General features: G+C 49.5%; 1 protein-coding gene across 1 annotated transcript in view; it reads left to right on the top strand.

Annotated features, from left to right (window-relative positions):
- The first annotated feature begins 389 nt into the window (after positions 1-389).
- LOC117009716 (splicing factor U2AF 65 kDa subunit-like) overlaps positions 390-21134 on the top strand; it is a 21388-nt gene continuing 643 nt past the window's right edge. The window contains 12 exon segments of the mRNA XM_033084034.1: positions 390-532; positions 1986-2121; positions 5061-5090; positions 5635-5738; positions 8906-9057; positions 12009-12125; positions 14023-14161; positions 16089-16168; positions 17524-17646; positions 18965-19051; positions 20948-21106; positions 21108-21132. Of these exon segments, the coding sequence (XP_032939925.1) occupies positions 484-532; positions 1986-2121; positions 5061-5090; positions 5635-5738; positions 8906-9057; positions 12009-12125; positions 14023-14161; positions 16089-16168; positions 17524-17646; positions 18965-19051; positions 20948-21106; positions 21108-21132 (1201 nt within the window). The 5' untranslated portion in view covers positions 390-483.

Here is a 21134-nt window from a genome sequence, read left to right as displayed (position 1 = left end):
GGAAGTGACGTAGGGGAGGAGCGGGGACGGAAAGCGGCGGAAAGCGAGGGAAAGCGGCTAAAAGTGCCCCGAAGGGCGGCGGAACGCGGCGAAGACCGACGGGGAAGATCCGAGCGTGCCCGCAGCGCGGCGAGCAGCGACCGAGAACGGCGAGCTCGGAAAGCTCCGAGCGCGGCCGGAAAGCGCCGAGCACCGGCGGAAAGCAGCGAGGCGCGACGGAGAAACCCGAGCGCTGACGGAAAAACGCGAAGCGCAGCGGAAAAAGCCGAATCGAGGCGGAAAGGCCCCCGAAGCGCGGCGGAAAGAGCCGAGCGCGGCCCGAGCGGCGCCGGAAGTGGCGAAGCGCGGCCGGAAGTGGCCGAGCGCAGCCGAGCGCGGACGGAGCCGCCGCGGCCTGAGCGGGGCCGGGAGCGAGCGGGAGGCACCGGGAGGGGCCGGGAGGCGCCGCCAGGGCTCCGGGAGCGCCGCGCCGATCCCGCCGCCATGTCCGACTTCGACGAGTTCGAGCGGCAGCTGAACGAGAACAAGCAAGGTACCGGCGGCCGCGCCCCGCCCCCCCTCCCCACACAAACCCCCCCCATCCCCTCACGAGGGAACCCCCATTTTGGGGGGGGGGCGCATCCCCCTCACCCCTCCCCCTCCTCCCCGTGAGGGGGGTCCCGTTCTTGATTCCCCCCCAAATTTTGGGGTGACCCCCCCCTCAAATTGAGGGGTGGCCCCGTTTGTTTTATTTTTGTTTTTTTTGGGGGGGGTCTCCTCACAGAAAGGGGAGGCTCGGGGAAAAGTTGGGGTTCCCCCGAGTTTTGGGGGATTTTTTGGGGGGTTTTTGGGGGGTTTCGGGGTTAATTTGGGGGGTTTGGGTTATTTGGGGAGGGGGGTTCAGGGTTATTTTTGGGGGGGATTTCGGGGTTGATTTGGGGCGTTTTGGGGTTAATTTGAGTGGGATTTGGGGTTAATTTGAGTGGGATTTTGGGGTTAATTTGGGTGGATTTTGGGGTTAATTTGAGTGGAATTTGGCGTTAAATTTCTGTGGAATTTGGGATTATTTTCTGTGGAATTTTGGGTTTTTTTCTATGGAATTTGGGATTATTTTCTGTGGAGTTTGGGATTATTTTCTGTGGAATTTGGGAATTTTTTTCTGTGGAATTTGGGATTTTTCTGTGGAATTTTTGGGGTTTTCTGTAGGATTTTGTTCCTGTTGAATTTGGTTTTTTTTCTGTGCAATTCTAATCTTTTTTCTGTGCAATTTTTTGGGTTTTCTGTATAATTTTGTTTCTTTCTGTAGGACTTTGATTTTTGTTTTTATGGAATTCGGTTTTTTCTGTGGAATTTGGGGTTTTTCTCTATAGAATTTTGTTTCTTTTTGTGCAATTTGTTTCTTTTTTGTGGAATTTTGGGTTTTTTTCTGTGCAATTTTGGGTTTTTCCTGTAGAATTTTGTTTTTTTCTGTGCAGTTTTTTGGGTTTTCTGTAGAATTTTGGTTTCTTTCTGTGGAACTTTTGGGGGTTTTTATTTATTTAGAATTTTGTTTCTTTCTGTAGAACTTTGTTTTTTTCTGTGCAACTTGTTTTTTTATTTTCCTGTGGGTTTTGGGTGTTTTCTGTTGATTTTGGTTTTTTCCTGTGGAATTTTGGGGTTTTTTGTGCAATTTTTGGGATTTTTTTCTGTGCACTTTTGGATTTTTTTTCTCTTCAATTTTTGGGTTCTTCTCTGTAGGATTTTGGTTTTTCTCTGTAGAATTTTGGTTTTTCTCTGTAGAATTTTGGTTTTTTCTGTAGAATTTTGGATTTTTTCTGTGGAATTTTTGGGGTTTTTTTTATTTAGAATTTTGTTTTTTTCTGTAGAATTTAGTTTTTTTCTGTGGAATTTTTGGGTTTTTTATTTAGAATTTTGTTTCTTTCCGTAGAATTTATTTATTTCCTGTACAATTTCTGTTTTTCTCTGCTCGTTCTGTGTTTCCTGACCCCACGTGGTTCCGTTTGCAGAGCGGGACAAGGAGAACCGGCACCGCAAGCGCTCCCACAGCCGCTCCCGCAGCCGCGACCGCAAACGGCGCAGCCGCTCCCGCGAGCGCCGCAACCGCGACCAGCGCAGCGTCAGCCGCGACCGCCGGCGGCGCCGGTAACGCACGGGGAACGGGATAAACCACCGGGATAAACCACCGGGAATGGGGGTGGGATAACGGGGATAAACACTGGGAATGGGGGTGGGATAACGGGAATGGGATAACGGGGACACAACCGCGACCAGCGCAGCGTCAGCCGCGACCGCCGGCGGCGCCGGTAACGCACGGGGAACGGGATAAACCACCGGGATAAACCACAGGGAATGGGGGTGGGATAACGGGGAACGGAACCGCGACCAGCACAGCGTCAGCCGCGACCGCCGGCGGCGCCGGTAAAATAAACACCGGGAATGGGGGTGGGATAACGGGGACACAACCGCGACCAGCGCAGCGTCAACTGCGACCGCCGGCGGCGCCGGTAACGCACCGGTAACGGGGATAAACCACCGGGAATGGGGGTGGGATAACGGGGACACAACCGCGACCAGCGCAGCGTCAGCCGCGACCGCCGGCGGTGCCAGTAACGGGGATAAACCACCGGGAATGGGGGTGGGATAACGGGGACACAACCGCGACCAGCGCAGCGTCAGCCGCGACCGCCGGCGGTGCCAGTAACGGGGATAAACCACCGGGAATGGGGGTGGGATAACGGGGACACAACCGCAACCAGCGCAGCGACAGCCGGCGGCGCCGGTAACGCACCGGGAATGGGATAAAACACCGGGATAAAACTCTGGGAATGGGGGTGGGATAACAGGAATGGGACAGGTTGAATGGGAATGAGACACCAGGAATGGGATGGGGACACTGAGAGTGGGAATAAAAGATTGGGGGTGGGAATAAAACATCGGGGAGACAGCGGGGAGACACTGGGAATGGCCCTGGGGACGTTGGGAATGGCTTTGGGGACACTGGGAATGGGATGGGGACACCAAGAATAGGATGGGGACACCCTGGGGACACTGGGAATGGGATGGGGACACCAGGGAGACACCAGGAATGGGAATAAAACACCAGGGGGACACCAGGATTGTGGATAAAACACCAGGAATGGCCCTGGAGACACCAAGAAAGGGAATAGAACACCGGGAATTGCCCTGGGGACACCGGGGGGACACCAGGAGTGGGATGGGGACGCCAGGAATGGGACAGGTGGAATGGGAATGAGGCACCAGGAATGGGATGGGGACACTGAGAGTGGCAATAAAAGATTGGGGGTGGGAATAAAACATCAGGGAGACACCGGGGAGACACTGGGAATGGCCCTGGGGACACCCTGGGGACACCAGGAACCCTTTTGGGACACCAGGAAAACAGTGAGGCACATCAGGAATGGCCTTGGGGACACCAGGATTGGGAATAGAACACTGGGAAATCACGGGGATTGGGATGGGGACACCAGGGGGACACTGGGAATGGGCCTGGGGTCACCAGGAATGGGAATAAAACACCAGGGGGACACCGGGAATGGGATGGGGACACCAGGGGGACACCAGGAATGGGAATAGAACACCAGGAAATGATTGGGATGGGGATACTGGGAGTGGGATGGGGACATTGTGAGGACACTGGGAATGGCCCTGGGGACATCAGGAATGGGAATAGAACACCGGGAAATCACTGAGATTGGGATGGGGATACTGGGAGTGGGATGGGGACATTGTGAGGACACTGGGAATGGCCCTGGGGACATCAGGAATGGGAATAGAACACCGGGAAATCACTGGGAGTGGCATGGGGACACCTTGGGGACACCCTGGGAACATCAGGAAGCCTTTTGGGACACCAGGAAAACAGTGAGACACATTAGGAATGGCCTTGGGGACACCAGGATTGGGGATAGAACACTGGGAAATCACTGGGATTGGGATGGGGACACTGTGGGGACACTGGGAGTGGGATGGGGACACCAGGAATGGGAATAAAACACCAGGGGGACACCGAGAATGGGATGGGGACACTGTGGGGACACAGGGAATGGGAATAGAACACCAAGAAATCACTGGGACTGGGATGGGGATACTGGGAGTGGGATGGGGACATTGTGGGGACACTGGGAATGTCCCTGGGGACACCCTGGGGACACTGAGAACCCTTTTGGGACACCAGGAAAACACTGGGACATGTCAGGAATGGCCTTGGGGACATCAGGATTGGGAATAGAACACTGGGAAATCACTGGGATTGGGATGGGGACACTGTGGGGACACTGGGAGTGGGATGGGGACACTGGGAGAGCACTGGGAATGGCCCTGGGGACACCGAGAATGGGATGGGGACACCCTGGGGACACCAGGAATGGGATGGGGACACCCTGGGGACACCAGGAAAACAGTGAGACACATCAAGAATGGCTTTAGGGACACCAGGATTGGGAATAGAACGCTGGGAAATCACTGGGATTGGGGTGGGGACACTATGGGGACATTGGGATTGGGATGGGGACACCCTGGGGACACCAGGAACCCTTTTGGGACACCAGGAAAACTCTGGGACACATCAGGAGTGGCCCTGGGGACACCAGGAAAACACTTGGAAAGGGAATAAAACACCAGGAAATCACTGGGGGGACACCAGGAGTGGGATGGGGACACCAGGAACGGCCCTGGGGACATCGGGATTGGGATGGGGACAGTGGGAGTGGGGTGAGGACACCAGGAGTGGCCCTGGGGACACCAGGAGTGGCTTTGGGGACACCAGGGGGACACTAGGAATGGGAATAAAACACCAGGGGGTCAGCAGGAATGGGATGGGGACACCCTGGGGACACCAGGAAGCCTTTTGGGACACCAGGAAAACAGTGGGACACATCAGGAATGGCCTTGGGGACACCAGGAATGGCCCTGGGGACACCAAGAACGGGATGGGAGCCCCCAAAAATGGGAGTGGGATCCCAAAAAATGGGGGTGGGAGCCCCAGGTCAGGGTGGGACGCCCCCAGCCCCAATTTGGGGAGGGGTCTCAGCCCTTCTAACCCCCCCCTCCCCTTCCCACAGGTCCCCCCTGAGCCTTTCGGGCCCCCTGAGGTGAGTGGGGGGTTTGGGGGATTTTTTGGGATTTTTGGGGGGATTTTTTGGGATTTTTTTGGCATTTTTTGGGATTTTTTGGGGAATTTTTCGGGATTTTTTTTGGGATTTTTTGGGATTTTTTTGGGATTTTTGGGGGGATTTTTTGATAATTTTTTGGCGGATTTTTTGGAAATTTTTGGGGATTTTTTGAGATTTTTTTGGGGAATTTTTGGGGATTTTTTGGGGGATTTTTTTTTATTTTTTGGGGAATTTTTTGTATTTTTTTGGGGATTTTTTGGGATTTTTTTAGGGATTTTTGGGATTTTTTGGGGGATTTTTTTGGGATTTTTTGGGGGTTTTTTAGTGGATATGTGGGATATTTTTTGGGGGTTTTTTTGGATTTTTTGGGGAGAGTTTTGGGATTTTTTTTTGTTTTTTTGGTGGATATTTGGGATATTTTTGGGGGTTTTTTAGTGGATATTTGGGGTATTTTTTGGGGGTTTTTTGGGGGTCCAGGGGCTGCTGCCCCCTCCCCAAATTCCCCCCTTTTGCTCCCCCCCAGCCGCTCCCCCCGGCACGAGAAGAAAAAGAAAATTCGGAAATATTGGGATGTGCCCCCCCCTGGCTTCGAGCACATCACCCCCATGCAGTACAAGGCCATGCAGGGTGAGACCCCTCCCCAAATTACCCCTGGGACCCCCAACATCCCCCCAAAATCCACAGGGACCCCCCCAGAATCCCCCCAAAATCCACAGAGACCCCCCCTGAGACCCCCAAAATCCCCCCAAAATCCACAGGGACCCCCCTGAGATCCCCAAAATCCACAGAGACCCCCCCAAAATCCACAGGGACCCCCCCCCCAAACCCCCCCTGGCTTCGAGCACATCACCCCCATGCAGTACAAGGCCATGCAGGGTGAGCCCCCTCCCCAAATTACCCCTGGGACCCCCAAAATCCCCCCAAAATCCACAGAGACCCCCCCCACAATCCACAGAGACCCCCCCAAAATCCCCCCAAAATCCACAGGGACCCCCCCCCCAAACCCCCCCTGGCTTCGAGCACATCACCCCCATGCAGTACAAGGCCATGCAGGGTGAGACCCCTCCCCAAATTACCCCCTGGGACCCCCAAAATCCCCCCAAAATCCACAGAGACCCCCCCAAAATCCACAGAGACCCCCCCAAAATCCACAGAGACCCCCTCAAAATCCCCCCAAAATCCACAGGGACCCCCCAAAATCCACAGGGACCCCCCCCCAAACCCCCCCTGGCTTCGAGCACATCACCCCCATGCAGTACAAGGCCATGCAGGGTGAGACCCCTCCCCAAATTACCCCTGGGACCCCCAAAATCCCCCCCCAGGTTCCCTTCAGGGACCCCAAATCTCCTCAAACTGCCCCAAAAATCCCCCTGGAGACCTCAAAGGGCCCCAAAATCCCCCCCAAAATCCCTCAGGACCCCCCAAAATCCTCCCCAAAACCCCTCAGGACCCCCCCAAAATCCCCCCCAAACCCCTCAGGACCCCCCAAAATCCCCCCCAAATTCTCTCAGAACCCCCAAAACTTTTCAGGATCTCCCAAATCCCCCCCCAAAATCCCTCAGGACCCCCGAAACTCCTCTGTGAGCCCCCCAGACCCTCCCCAAACTCCTTTAAATCCCCCAAAACTCCCTTCAGGTGCCCCCAGACCCTTTTTTTGCCCCCCACATCTCCCCTAGACCCCCTTTAAATCCTCCCCAGACCCCCTCAGGACCCTCCCAAAACCCCCCCAAATTCCTTTGTGATCCCCCAAATCTCCCCCAAACCTGTCTGTGATCCCCCCTGAACCCCTTGAAATCCCCTCAGGACCCCCCCAAATCCCTTCAGGACCCCCCTGTGACCCCCCAAATCCCCTCCAAAATTGTCTGTGATGCCCCCAGACCCCCTCAGGACCCCCCCAGACCCCTCTGTGACCCCTCAGGACCCTCAATTCTGCTCAGGACCCCTCTGTGGCCCCTCAGGACCCTCCCTGTGATCCCCAAATCTGCTCAGGACCCCCCTGTGACCCCTCCAATCCTCTCAGGACCCCCCTGTGATCCCTCCAATCCCCTCAGGAACCCTTCTGTGACCCCTCAGGACCCCCCTCAAACCCATCTGTGACCCCCCAGACCCTCCCTGTGACCCCCAAATCTGCTCAGGACCCCCCTGTGACCCCCCCCAATCCCCTCAGGATCCCCCTGCGACCCCCAAACCCTTCTGTGACCCCTCTCAAACCCCTCTGTGACCCCCTCAGGACCCCCCCAAACCTCTTTGTGCTCCCCCAAATTCTTTTGTGATCCCCCAAATCCCCCCCAAACCTGTCTGTGATCACCCCAGAACCCCTTTAAATCCCCCCAGGACCCCCCCAGACCCCCCTGTGAACCCCCAGACCCCCCTGTGACCCCCCAAATCCCCCCCAAATCCCCTCTGTGACCCCCCCAAACCCCCTCAGGACCCCTCTGTGACCCCTCAGGACCCCCAAATCCACTCAGGACCCCCCCAGACCCTCCCTGTGACCCCCAAATATTCTCAGGACCCCTCTGTGACCCCCCCAGACCCCCTCAGGACCCCCTGTGACCCCCCCAAACCCCTCTGTGACCCCCCTGTGACCTCCTAGACCATCTCAGGACCCCTCTGTGACCCCCAAGACACCTCTGTGACCCCCCCAAAACCCCTCATGACCCCCCTAGACCCCTCTGTGACCCCTCTGTGACCTCCCAAACCCCCCTGTGACCCTTCCAGACTCCTCTGTGACCCCCAAAACCCCTCAGGACCCCCACAAATCCTCTCAGGACCCCCCCAGATCCCTCTGTGACCCCCCAGACCCCTCCTGTGACTCCCCAGATCTGCTCAGGACCCCCCTGTGACCACCCCAGACCCCCTCAGGACCCCCCCAGACCCCTCTGTAATCCCCCCAAACCCCATCAGGACCCCCCAGACTCCCTTAGGACCCCCACTGTGATCCCCCAAACCCTCTCAACACCTCCCCAAATCCCCCTGTGACCCCTCAAACCCCCCTGTGACCCCCCAAAATCCCTCCCAAACCCCTCAGAAACCCTTCAGGACCCCCCTGTGTGACCCCTGTGACCCCCCCAAACCCCTTGTGACCTCCTCAGGACCCCCAGATCCACTCAGGACCCCCCTGTGTGACCCCTGTGACCCCTGTGTGACCCCTGTGTGACCCCCCAATCTGTATTTTACCCCCCCAGCTGCAGGTCAGATCCCAGCCACAGCCCTGCTGCCCACCATGACCCCCGACGGCCTGGCCGTGACCCCTGACCCCTGTGACCCCTGTGTGACCCCTGTGTGACCCCTGTGACCCCTGTGTGACCCCCCAATCTCTGTTCCCCCCCCCAGCTGCAGGTCAGATCCCAGCCACAGCCCTGCTGCCCACCATGACCCCCGACGGGCTGGCCGTGACCCCTGACCCCTGTGACCCCTGTGTGACCCCTGTGTGACCCCAGTGACCCCTGTGTGACCCCCCAATCTCTAATTTCTCCCCCAGCTGCAGGTCAGATCCCAGCCACAGCCCTGCTGCCCACCATGACCCCCGACGGGCTGGCCGTGACCCCTGACCCCTGTGACCCCTGTGTGACCCCTGTGTGACCCCAGTGACCCCTGTGTGACCCCCCAATCTCTGTTCCCCCCCCCAGCTGCAGGTCAGATCCCAGCCACAGCCCTGCTGCCCACCATGACCCCCGATGGCCTGGCCGTGACCCCTGACCCCTGTGACCCCTGTGTGACCCCTGTGACCCCTGTGTGACCCCTGTGACCCCTGTGTGACCTCTCTGACCCCCCAATCTCTATTCCCCCCCCAGCTGCAGGTCAGATCCCAGCCACAGCCCTGCTGCCCACCATGACCCCCGACGGCCTGGCCGTGACCCCCACGCCGGTGCCCGTGGTCGGCAGCCAAATGACGCGGCAGGCCCGGAGGCTCTACGTGGGCAACATCCCCTTTGGCATCACTGAGGTGGGTGGGGTGTTGATTGGGGTTATTTGGGATTTTTTTGGGGTTTTTTAGAATTTTTTTGGGATTTTTTTTGAATTTTTTACGATTTTTTTTGAATTTTTTTGCGATTTTTTTTGAATTTTTTTGGATTTTTTGGGGGTTTTTTTGGGATTTATTTGGATTTTTCTTGGAGTTAATCAGGGGTTTTGGAGAGTTGTTTGGGGTTTGGGAGTTTTGAGATTTTTTGGGGATTTTTTGGAATTTTTTTGGGATTTTTTTGGGATGTTTTTGAGGGTTTTTTGGGGTTTTTTGGGGTTATTTGGGGTTTGCGGCACAGATGACGCGGCAGGCACGGAGGCTCCACGAGGGGAACATCCCCTTTGGCATCACTGAGGTGGGTGGGGTGTTGTTTGGGATTTTTGGGGTTTTTTTGGGATTTTTTAGAATTTTTTTGGGATTTTTTTTGAATTTTTTGGGATTTTTTTTTTAATTTTTTGCGATTTTTTTTGAATTTTTTTTGGATTTTTTTTGAATTTTCTTTGATTTTTTGGGGTTTTTTTTGGGATTTATTTGGATTTTTCTTGGAGTTACTCAGGGATTTGGGAGAGTTGTTTGGGGTTTGGTAGTTTTGAGATTTTTTGGGATTTTTTTGGAATTTTTTTGGGGATTTTTTTGAGGTTTTTTGGGGTTTTTTGGGGTTTTTTGGGGTTATTTGGGGTTTGGGGCACAGATGACGCAGCAGGCCAGGAGGCTCTACGTGGGCAACATCCCCTTTGGCATCACTGAGGTGGGTGGGGTGTTGTTTGGGATTTTTGGGATTTTTTTGGGATTTTTTTGGGATTTTTTTTGGGATTTTTTGGGATTTTTTTTGAATTTTTTGCGATTTTTTTTTAATTTTTTGCAATTTTTTTTAATTTTTTGGGGGTTTTTTTTTAGATTTTTTTGGGGATTTTTTGGGGTAGTTAGGGGTTTTGGTGAGTTTTTTGAGGTTTGCAATTTTTTGGAATTTTTTGGGATTTTTTTGGGATTTTTTTTGGAATTTTTTGAGGTTTTTTTGGGGTTATTTTGGGGTTATTTGGGGTTTGCAGCACAGATGACGCAGCAGGCACGGAGGCTCTACGTGGGCAACATCCCCTTTGGCATCACTGAGGTGGGTGGGGTGTTGTTTGGGATTTTTGGGTTTTTTTAGGGATTTTTTAGAATTTTTTGGGGATTTTTTTTGAATTTTTTGCGATTTTTTTTGGATTTTTTTTGAATTTTTTTTGATTTTTTAGGAGTTTTTTTGGGTTTTTTTGGGATTTATTTGGATTTTTCTTGGGGTTAGTCAGGGATTTTGAAGAGCTATTTGGGGTTTGGGATTTTTTGGAATTTTTTTGGGATTTTTTTGGGATTTTTTGGGATTTTTTTGGGGTTTTTTCGGGATTTTTTTTGAATTTTTTACGATTTTTTTTGAATTTTTTTGGATTTTTTGGGGGTTTTTTTTGGGATTTATTTGGATTTTTCTTGGAGTTAATCAGGGATTTGGGAGAGTTACTTGGGGTTTGGGAGTTTTGAGATTTTTTTGGGATTTTCTGGAATTTTTTTGAGGTTTTTTTGAGGTTTTTGGGGGGTTTTTTTGGGTTTTTTTTGGGATTTTTTTGGATTTTTTTGGGTTTTCTTTGGGGTTTTTTTGGATTTATTTGGATTTTTCTTGGAGTTACTCAGGGACTTTGAAGAGTTATTTGGGGTTTGGGATTTTTTGGAATTTTTCTTGGATTTTTTTTGGATTTTTTTGGAATTTTTTGGGGTTTTTTTTGGGTTTTTTCGAGGGTTTTTGAGGTTTTTTTGGATTTTTTTTGGGTTATTTGGATTTTTCTTGGAGTTACTCAGGGACTTTGAAGAGCTATTTGGGGTTTGGGAGTTTTGAGATTTTTTTGAAATTTTTTTGGAATTTTTTTGGGATTTTTTTGAGGTGTTTTTGAGGTTTTTTGGGTTTTTTGGGGTTATTTGGGGTTTGCAGCACAGCTGAACCAGGAGGCTCCACGTGGGGAACGTCCCCTTGGGCATCACTGAGGTGGGTGGGGTGTTGTTTGGGATTTTTGGGATTTTTTTGGGGTTTTTTTTGGATTTTTTAAAATTTTTTGGATTTTTTGTGATTTTTTTTGTATTTTTGGGGGATTTTTTGAGGTTTTTTTTGGGTTTTTTTGGGATTGATTTGGATTTTTCTTGGAGTTAGTCAGGGATTTTGGAGAGTTATTTGGGGTTTGGGAGTTTTGGAATTTTTGGGGGATTTTTTGGAATTTTTTTGAATTTTTTTGGGATTTTTTGGGGATTTTTTGGGGGGGTTTTATTTCTTTTTATTTGTTTTTAGGGAGCAATGATGGATTTTTTCAACGCCCAGATTTGGTGTTTAACCCCAAATCATGTTTATTTTTATTTTATATTTATTTATTTTTATTTTTATTCCATTTTCAGGAGGCAATGATGGATTTTTTCAACGCCCAGATTTGATTTTTAACCCCAGATCATGTTTATTTTTATTTTATTTTTATTTATTTTTATTTTTATTTAATTCCAGGAAGCAATGATGGATTTTTTCAACGCCCAGATTTGGTGTTTAACCCCAGAATAATTTATATTTTTATTTTATATTTATTTTAATTTAATTTTATATTTATTTCAGGAAGCAATGATGGATTTTTTCAACGCCCAGATTTGATGTTTAACCCCAGATCATGTTTATTTTTATTTTATTTTTATTTATTTTTATTTTTATTTATTTTTAGGAGGCAATGATGGATTTTTTCAACGCCCAGATTTGGTGTTTAACCCCAGATTTGGTGTTTAACCCCAGAATAATTTATATTTTTATTTTATATTTATTTTCAGGAGGCAATGATGGATTTTTTCAACGCCCAGATTTGGTGTTTAACCCCAGATCATGTTTATTTTTATTTTAATTTAATTTATTTATATTTTATATTTATTTTCAGGAGGCAATGATGGATTTTTTCAACGCCCAGATGCGCCTGGGGGGTCTCACCCAGGCCCCAGGGAACCCCGTCCTGGCCGTGCAGATCAACCAGGACAAGAACTTCGCCTTCCTCGAGGTGAGTTGGGCAATTTTGGGGAATTTTGGGGAATTCTGGGGGGAATTCAGGGGATTTGGGGGCTGGGGGAGGGAAAAAACACAAAAAAATCAAAATCAGCACCAAAATCTGGGCAAAATCCCCACAAATTTCATCAAATTGTGACCTGAAATTCAGGGAATTGTTCCCAAAATCAGCCCAAAAATTGCAATAAATTTATCCTAAATTTTCAGGAATTTCACCCAAATTCTGCCCCAAAATTCTGCCCAAAAATTCCCATCAATTTATCTCAAATTCCCACAAATTTCACCCAAATTCTGCCCCAAATTTCCACAAATTTCACCCAAATTCTGATCTGAAATTCAGGAAATTGTTCCCAAAATCAGCATCAAAAATTGCAATAAATTCATCTCAAATTTCCAGGAATTTCACCCAAATTCTGCCCCAAATTTGCACAAATTTCACCCAAAATCAGCTCAAAAATTTCCATAAATTCATCCCAAATTCCCACAAATTCCCACAAATTTCACCCAAATTCTGACCTAAAACTCAGGAAATTGTTCCCAAAATCAGCCCAAAAATTGCAATAAATTCATCCCAAATTCTGCCCCAAATTCCCACAAATTTCACCCAAATTCTGACCTAAAATTCAGGGAATTCTTCCCAAAATCAACACTAAAAATTGCAATAAGTTCATCTCAAAATTCCAGGAATTTCACCCAAATTCTGACCTAAAATTCAGGAAATTCTTCCCAAAATCAGCCCCAAAAATTCCCATAAATTCATCCCAAATTCTGCCCCAAAATTCCCACAAATTTCCTCCAAATCAACTCAGGATTTTTCCTCAAAACTCCAAAAATTTTTGCCAAATTCTCTCAATTTTTTCAGAGGGGCTCCTGACCCAAATTTTGGGATTTTTCAGTTTTCTGACCCAAATTTTGGGAATTTTTGGGGGTCCTGACCCCAAATTTTGGCATTTTTTTGCCCCCCAGACCCATTTTTGGGTGTCCCAGGTGAATTTTATCTCTCCCTGACCCCAAATTTTGGTTTTTTTTTACCCCTCTGACCCAAATTTGTGATTTTTTGGAGCTCCCTGACCCCAAATTTGTGATTTTTTGGTCCCACTGACCCCAAATCTGTGATTTTTTATCTCTCCCTGACCCCAAATTTTGGGTTTTTTTACTCTCCTGACTCAAATTTGTGATTTTTTGTCTTTCCCTGACCCCAAATTTGTGATTTTCTGCCTCCCCTTGACCCAAATTTGGGATTTTTTGGAGCTCCCTGATCCCAAATTTTGGGTTTTTTTTTACCCCCCTGACCCAAATTTTGGCCCCCCAGACCCATTTTTGGGGTCCCCAAACCCACTTTGTCTCTCCCTGACCCCAAATTTTGGGATTTTTTGGTTCCCCCTGACCCAAATTTGTGACTTTTTGTCTCTCCCTGACCCAAATTTGGGATTTTTTGGAGCTTCCTGACCCAAATTTGTGATTTTTTTACCCCCCCTGACCCAAATTTGTGATTTTCTGCCTCCCCCTGACCCAAATTTGGGATTTTTTGTCTCTCCCTGACCTCAAATTTTGGGATTTTTTACCGTCCTGACCCATTTTTGGGGTGCCCAGACCCATTTTGTCTCCCCCTGACCCCAAATTTTGGGTTTTTTTACCCCCCTGACCCAAATTTTGGGATTTTTTTGGTCTCTCTGACCCAAATTTGGGATTTTTTTGTCTCTCCTTGACCCCAAATTTTGGGTTTTTTTACCCCCCTGACCCATTTTTCGATCCCCCAGACCCATTTTTGGGCCCCCCAGGTGTGTTTTCTCTCCCCCTGACCCCAAATTTGTGATTTTCTGTCTCTCCCTGACCCCAAATTTGTGATTTTCTGTCTCTCCCTGACCCCAAATTTTGTTTTTTCCCCCCAGTTCCGCTCGGTGGACGAGACCACCCAGGCCATGGCGTTCGACGGGATCATCTTCCAGGGGCAGTCCCTGAAAATCCGCCGGCCCCACGACTACCAGCCCCTGCCTGGCATGTCTGAGAACCCCTCTGTCTATGTGCCAGGTGAGACCTTCAAAAAAACCCAAAATTACATCAAAATATCCCTGAGAAATCCCAAAAAAATCCTGAAAAAAATCCCCACAAAAATAAAATTATCGTCAAAATTATTGTCATAAAAAATCCCCAAAAATCCCCCAGCCCCTGCCTGGCATGTCTGAGAACCCCTCGGTGTCTGTGCCAGGTGAGACCCCAAAAAACCCAAAATTACTGAAAAAAAACCCAAAAAAATCCTCCCTAAAAATCCTAAAAAAATTCCTAAATATAATCATCAAAGAAATAAAAAACAAACACCCAAACAAATCCCCCAAAAATTAAAAAAAAAAAATCCCCAAAAAAATCACTTCCTTCTCCACAAAAAATAAATCCAGGTGGGGTTTTTGGGGTGCCAGGTGTCATTTTGGGGATCCCAGGTGTGACCTCAGGTGTGACCCCAGGTGTGATTTGGGGTTTCCAGGTGTGAATTTTGGGGATTTTGGGGTCCCAGGTGTGAATTTTGGGTCCCAGGTGTGACCCCAGGTGTGACCCCAGGTGTGATTTGGGGTTTCTAGGTGTGAATTTTGGGGATTTTGGGGTTTCCAGGTGTGGATTTTGGGATCCCAGGTGTCCCCTCCCCTTTTCCAGGTGTGATTTTGGGGGTCCTAGGTGTGAATTCTGGGGGATTTGGGGTCCCAAGGTGATCCCAGGTGTGAATTTTGGGGTCCCAGGTGAATTTTGGGGTCCCAGGTGTGAATTTTGGATCCCAGGTGTGACCCAGGTGTCCCCTCTCCCTTTTCCAGGTGTGAATTTTGGGGATTTTGGGGTTTCCAGGTGTGAATTTTGGGGTCTCCAGGTGGGGATTTTGGTGTCCCAAGGTGATCCCAGGTGTGGATTTGGGGTCCCAGGTGTGACCCCAGGTGTGTCCCTCCCCTTTTCCAGGTGTGATTTGGGGGGATTTTGGGGTCCCAGGTGTGACCCCAGGTGTTCCCCTCTCCTTTCCAGGTGTGAATTTTGGGGATTTTGGGGTCCCAGGTGAATTTTGCGATCCCAGGTGTGACCCCAGGTGTCCCCTCCCCTTTTCCAGGTGTGAATTTTGGGGTCCCAAGGTGATCCCAGGTGTGGATTTTGGGGTCCCAGGTGTGATTTATTGGGATTTTGGGGTCCCAAGGTGATCCCAGGTATGACCCCAGGTGTCCCCTCCCCTTTCCAGGTGTGAGTTTTGGGGTTTCCAGGTGTGAATTTTGGGGATTTTTGGGGTCCCAGGTGTGACCCCAGGTGTGATTTGGGTGGATTTGGGGTTTCCAGGTAAATTTTGGGGATCCCAGGTGTGACCCCAGCTGTCCCCTCCCTTTTTCCAGGCGTGATTTATGGGGATTTGGGGTCCCAGGTGTGACCCCAGGTGTGCCACTCCGCTTTCCAGGTGTGAACTTTGGGGATTTTGGGGTCCCAGGTGTGAATTTTGGCGTCCCAGGTGTGAATTTTTGGGATTTTTGGGATCCCAGGTGACATTCCATCTGTCCCCTCCCCTTTTCCAGGTGTGATTTGGGGTTTCCAGGTGTGATTTGGGGTTTCCAGGTGTGATTTTTGGGAATTTTGGGGATCCCAGGTGTGAATTTTGGGTCCCAGGTGTGACCCCAGGTGTCCCCTCCCTTTTCCAGGTGTGAGTTTTGGGGTTTCCAGGTATGAATTTTGGGGATTTTGGGATCCCAGGTGTGACCCCATCTGTCCCCTCCCTTTTCCAGGTGTGATTTGGGGTTTCCAGGTGTGAATTTTGGGGTCCCAGGTGATATCCCATCTGTCCCCTCCCCTTTCCAGGTGTGAATTTTGGGGATTTTAGAGTCCCAGGTGTGACCCCATCTGTCCCCTCCCCTTTCCAAGTGTGATTTGGGGTTTCCAGGTATGAATTTTGGGGGATCCCAGGTGTGACCCCATCTGTCCCCTTTCCCTTTTCCAGGCGTTGTCTCCACGGTGGTCCCGGACTCCGCCCACAAACTCTTCATCGGGGGCCTCCCCAACTACCTGAACGATGACCAGGTGAGGGGGTGGGGCCAAAAAACCCAAAAAACCCCAAAAAACCCCAAAAAAATCCCAAAAAATCCCAAAAAATCCCAGAAAATCTGGGGGGAAAACGCCTCAAAATCCTCTCAAAAAAAAAAAAAAAAGCCCAAAATTTGAATTTTTGGGATTTTCTTTTGGTGGGGTTTCACTATTCTGGAGGGAATTCCCAAATTCCTGAGGGAATTCCCAAATTCAGGGGGGAGTTCCCAAATCCCAAATTCCGCAATCCCAGGAGGGAATTCCCAAATTCCTGAGGGAATTCCCCATCCTAGGGGGGTTCCGCAATTCCAGGGAAGATCCCAAATCCAGGAGGGAATTCCCCAAATCCTAAATTCCCCAATCCCAGGGGGTTCCCCAATTCCAGGGGGGGTTCCCCAATTCCAGGGGGGGTTCCCCAATTCCAGGGAGGTCCTCAAATCCAGGAGGGAATGCCCCAAATCCAGGAGGGAATTCCCCAAATCCCCAAATTCCCAAATCCAGGAGAGAATTCCCCAAATCCCCAAATCCAGGAGGGAATTCCCCAAATCCCAAATTCCCAAATCCAGGGGGGAATCCCCAAATCCCAAATTCCCCAATCCCAGGAGGGAATTCCCAAATTCCTGAGAGAATTCCCCAATCCTAGGGGGGTTCCCCAATCCCAGGGGGGTTCCCCAAATCCCAAATTTCTGATCCCAGGGGGGTTCCCCAATTCCAGGGGGTTCCTCAAATCCAGGAGGGAATTCCCCAAATCCCCAAATCCCCAAATCCAGGAGGGAATTCCCCAAATCCCCAAATTCCCAAATCCAGGAGGGAATTCCCCAAATCCCCAAATCCAGGAGGGAATTCGCAAATCCAGGAGGGAATTCCCCAAATCTCAAATTCCCAAATCCAGGAGGGAATTCCCCAAATCCCAAATTCCCAAATCCAGGGGGAATCCCCAAATCCCCAAATCCAGGAGGGAATTCCCCAAATCCCCAGATCCCAAATTCCCAAATCCAGGAGGGAATTCCCCAATCCCCCAATCCCAGGGGTGTGAATTCCCCAATCCCAGCTCCCCCAAATCCCAAATTCCCCAATTCTGGGGGGTTCCCCCAATCCCAAATCCCCCAATCCCACCCCCACAAATCCCAAATTCCCCAATTCCAGGGGGGATCCCCAATCCCAGGAAGGAATTCCCCAATCCCCCAATCCCAGGGGTGTGAATTCCCCAATCCCAGCTCCCCCAAATCCCAAATTCCCCAATTCTGGGGGGTTGCCCCAATCCCAAATCCCCCAATCCCAGGAGGGAATTCCCCAAATCCTCCAATCCCAAATTTCCCAAATCCCCCAATCCCAAATTCCCTTTCCCCCAGGTGAAGGAGCTCCTGACGTCCTTTGGGCCCCTCAAGGCTTTCAACCTGGTCAAGGACAGCGCCACGGGGCTGAGCAAGGGCTATGCCTTCTGTGAATACGTGGATATCAACGTCACTGACCAGGTAAATACACACCTGAGATATCAAACACACACCTGAGATACACCTGAGACACCTGAGATACACCTGGGATACACCTGAGATACACCACACACACCTGGGCACACACACACACCGCAGTGACAGCGCCACGGGGCTGAGCAAGGGCTGAGCCTGCTGTGAATACGTGGATATCAACGTCACTGACCAGGTAATGAACCCAAAATACACCTGAGATACACCTGAGATACACCTGGGATACACCACATACACCTGGGATACACCTGAGATACACCTGAGATACACCTGGGATATCAAACACACACCTGGAATACACCTGAGATACACCACACACACCTGAGTGCACACACACACTGCAGTGACAGCGCCACGGGGCTGAGCAAGGGCTATGCCTTCTGTGAATACGTGGATATCAACGTCACTGACCAGGTAAATAACCCTAAACACACCTGGGATACACCTGAGATACACCTGAGATACACCACACACACACACACCGCAGTGACAGCGCCACGGGGCTGAGCAAGGGCTGAGCCTGCTGTGAATACGTGGATATCAATGTCACTGACCTGGTAAGGACACCTGAGACATCAAACACACCTGAGATACACTTGGGCACACAAACACACACCTGTAACACACCTGGGACACACCTGGGACACACCTGGGGAACACAAATTCACCCCAAACACACACTTGGGACCTCGAACACACACCTGGACATATCTAGAGGACCCAGACACACACCTGTAGCACACCTGGGGAGCTCAGTCACACACCTGGGCACTCAAGCACACACCTGTAGCACATCTGGGCCCCCCAGACACACACCTGTGTACACCTGGGGAGCTCAGTCACACACCTGTGCACACCTGATCCCCAATCCCACCTGTAGCACACCTGGGGAACTGACACACACCTGTGCACACCTGGGAAGCTCAGTCACACACCTGGACACACCTGGACACACCTGGGGAGCTCACACACACCTGTACACACCTGTACACACCTGCACACACCTGCACACACCTGTACACACCTGTCACACCTGTGCACACCTGTGCACACCTGGGGAGCTCACACACACCTGTACACACCTGACACACACCTGGGGAGCTCAATGACACACCTGTACACACCTGACACACCTGTACACACCTGTGGAACTCACACACACCTGTGCACACCTGGGGAGCTCAGTCACACACCTGTACACACCTGTGCAAACCTGTACCCACCTGCACACACCTGTACACACCTGACACACCTGTACACCCCTGCACACACCTGACACACACCTGTGCACCCCTGTCCCCCCCAGGCCATCGCGGGGCTCAATGGGATGCAGCTCGGGGACAAGAAGCTGCTGGTGCAGAGGGCGAGCGTGGGGGCCAAGAATGCAACCCTGGTGAGTGACCACAAAAACATCCTAAAACACCCAAAAACAGCCCAAAAATCACCCCAAAAACATCCCAAAAATCACCCAAAAAACATCCAAAATCACCCCAAAAACAGCCCAAAATCACCCCAAAAACAGCCCAAAAATCACCCCAAAAACAGCCCAAAAATCACCCCAAAAACAGCCCAAAAATCACCCCAAAAACAGCCCAAAAATCACCCCAAAAACAGCCCAAAATCACCCCAAAAACAGCCCAAAAATCACCCCAAAAACAGCCCAAAATCACCCAAAAAACATCCCAAACATCATCCCAAACATCACCCCAAAATCACCCTAAAATATCCCAAACATCATCCCAAAGCAACCCTGGTGAGTGACCCAAAAACATCCTAAATCACCCCAAAAACATCCCAAAAAAATACCCCAAAATCACCCCAAAACCACCCGAAAACACCCAAAAAAATACCCCAAAAACTACCCCAAAAACATCCTGGTGAGTCACCCAAAATCACCCAAAAATATCCCAAAAACTGCTCCAAAATCATCCCAAAAATCATCCCAAAATCATCCCAAAGCAACCCTGGTGAGTCACCCAAAAACATCCAAAAACTGCGCCAAAAATATCCCAAAAATCACCCTAAAAATCACCCAAACATCATCACAAAAACTGCCCCAAAAACATCCCAAAAGCATCCCAAAATCACCCCAAAGCAACCCTGGTGAGTGACCTCAAAAACACCCAAAAACTGCCCCAGAACCACCCCAAAAAACATCCCAAAATCATCCCAAAGCAACCCTGGTGAGTGACCCCAAAAACACCCAAAAATATCCCAAAATCACCCAAAATCACCCCAAAGCAACCCTGGTGAGTCACCCCAAAAACATTCTAAAACACCCAAAAATATCCCAAACATCATCCCAAACATCACCCCAAAACTGCCCCAAAATCACCCCAAAAACATCCCAAAAACTGCCCCAAAGTCACCCCAGGGTCACCCCCTTTCCCTGATTTTTTTATTTCCACGTTATTTTCAATCCCACCGTTTATTCCCTGTTTTTAAAAATTTCCTACCATCTCTCCCATTTTTATCCCCCATTTTTTAAAAATTTTCCCCTCATCCTTCCCATTTAAAAACCCCAATTTTTAACAAATTCCCCCCAATTCCACCTCACCCTTCCCATTTAAAAATCCCATTTTTTATTAATTTCTTCAATTTTTATCTCCCATTTTTCTGATTTTTCCCCTCACCCCTCCCATTTAAAACCCCATTTTTATTAAATTCTCCCAACTTTCCTCTCATCTTTCCCATTTAAAAACCCCATTTTTTTTCCCAATTCTCCCAATTTAATTCCCCTTCTCTTCTTTAATTCTCCTCTCACCCCTCCCATTTAAAATCCCCATTTATTAAAGAATTCTCCCCAATTTTCCCTTCACCCCTCCCTTTTAAAAAAAACATTTTTAAAATAATTATTTTTTTAAATTCTCCTAATTTTCCTCTCACTCCTCCCATTTAAAAATCCTTTTTTTTTTGATTCTCTCAATTTTCCCCTCCCATTCAAAAACCCATTTTTTTAATGAATTCCCCCAATTTCCCCCTCACTCCTCCCATTTAAAAATCCCATTTTGTTTTCAATTCTCCCAATTTTATTCCCCTTTTTTTTAAATTTTTCTCTCACCCCTCCCATTTAAAAAACCCCAATTTTTTATAGAATTCCCCTCAATTTTACTCTCGCCCCTCCCATTTAAAAATCCCATTTTTTTTCCAATTCCTCCAATTTTATTCCCCTTTTTTTTCAGAATTTTTCCCTCACCCCTCCCATTTAAAACCCCAATTTTTAACCAAATTTCCCTGCCAGAACATCATTTAAAAACCCCAATTTTTAACCAAATTTCCCCCCCCCCAGAGCACCATCAACCAGACGCCGGTGACGCTGCAGGTGCCGGGGCTGATGAGCTCCCAGGTGCAGATGGGGGGACACCCCACCGAGGTGCTGTGCCTGCTCAACATGGTCCTGCCCGAGGAGCTGCTGGACGACGAGGAGTACGAGGAGATCGTCGAGGACTGTGCGCGACGAGTGCGGCAAGTACGGC

Source organism: Catharus ustulatus, chromosome 35 (assembly GCF_009819885.2).
Source record: "Catharus ustulatus isolate bCatUst1 chromosome 35, bCatUst1.pri.v2, whole genome shotgun sequence".
NCBI classification, from domain to species: Eukaryota; Metazoa; Chordata; class Aves; order Passeriformes; family Turdidae; genus Catharus; species Catharus ustulatus.
Note: the sequence above shows the minus strand (reverse complement) of the source record. Positions and strands in the feature narration are given on the sequence as shown.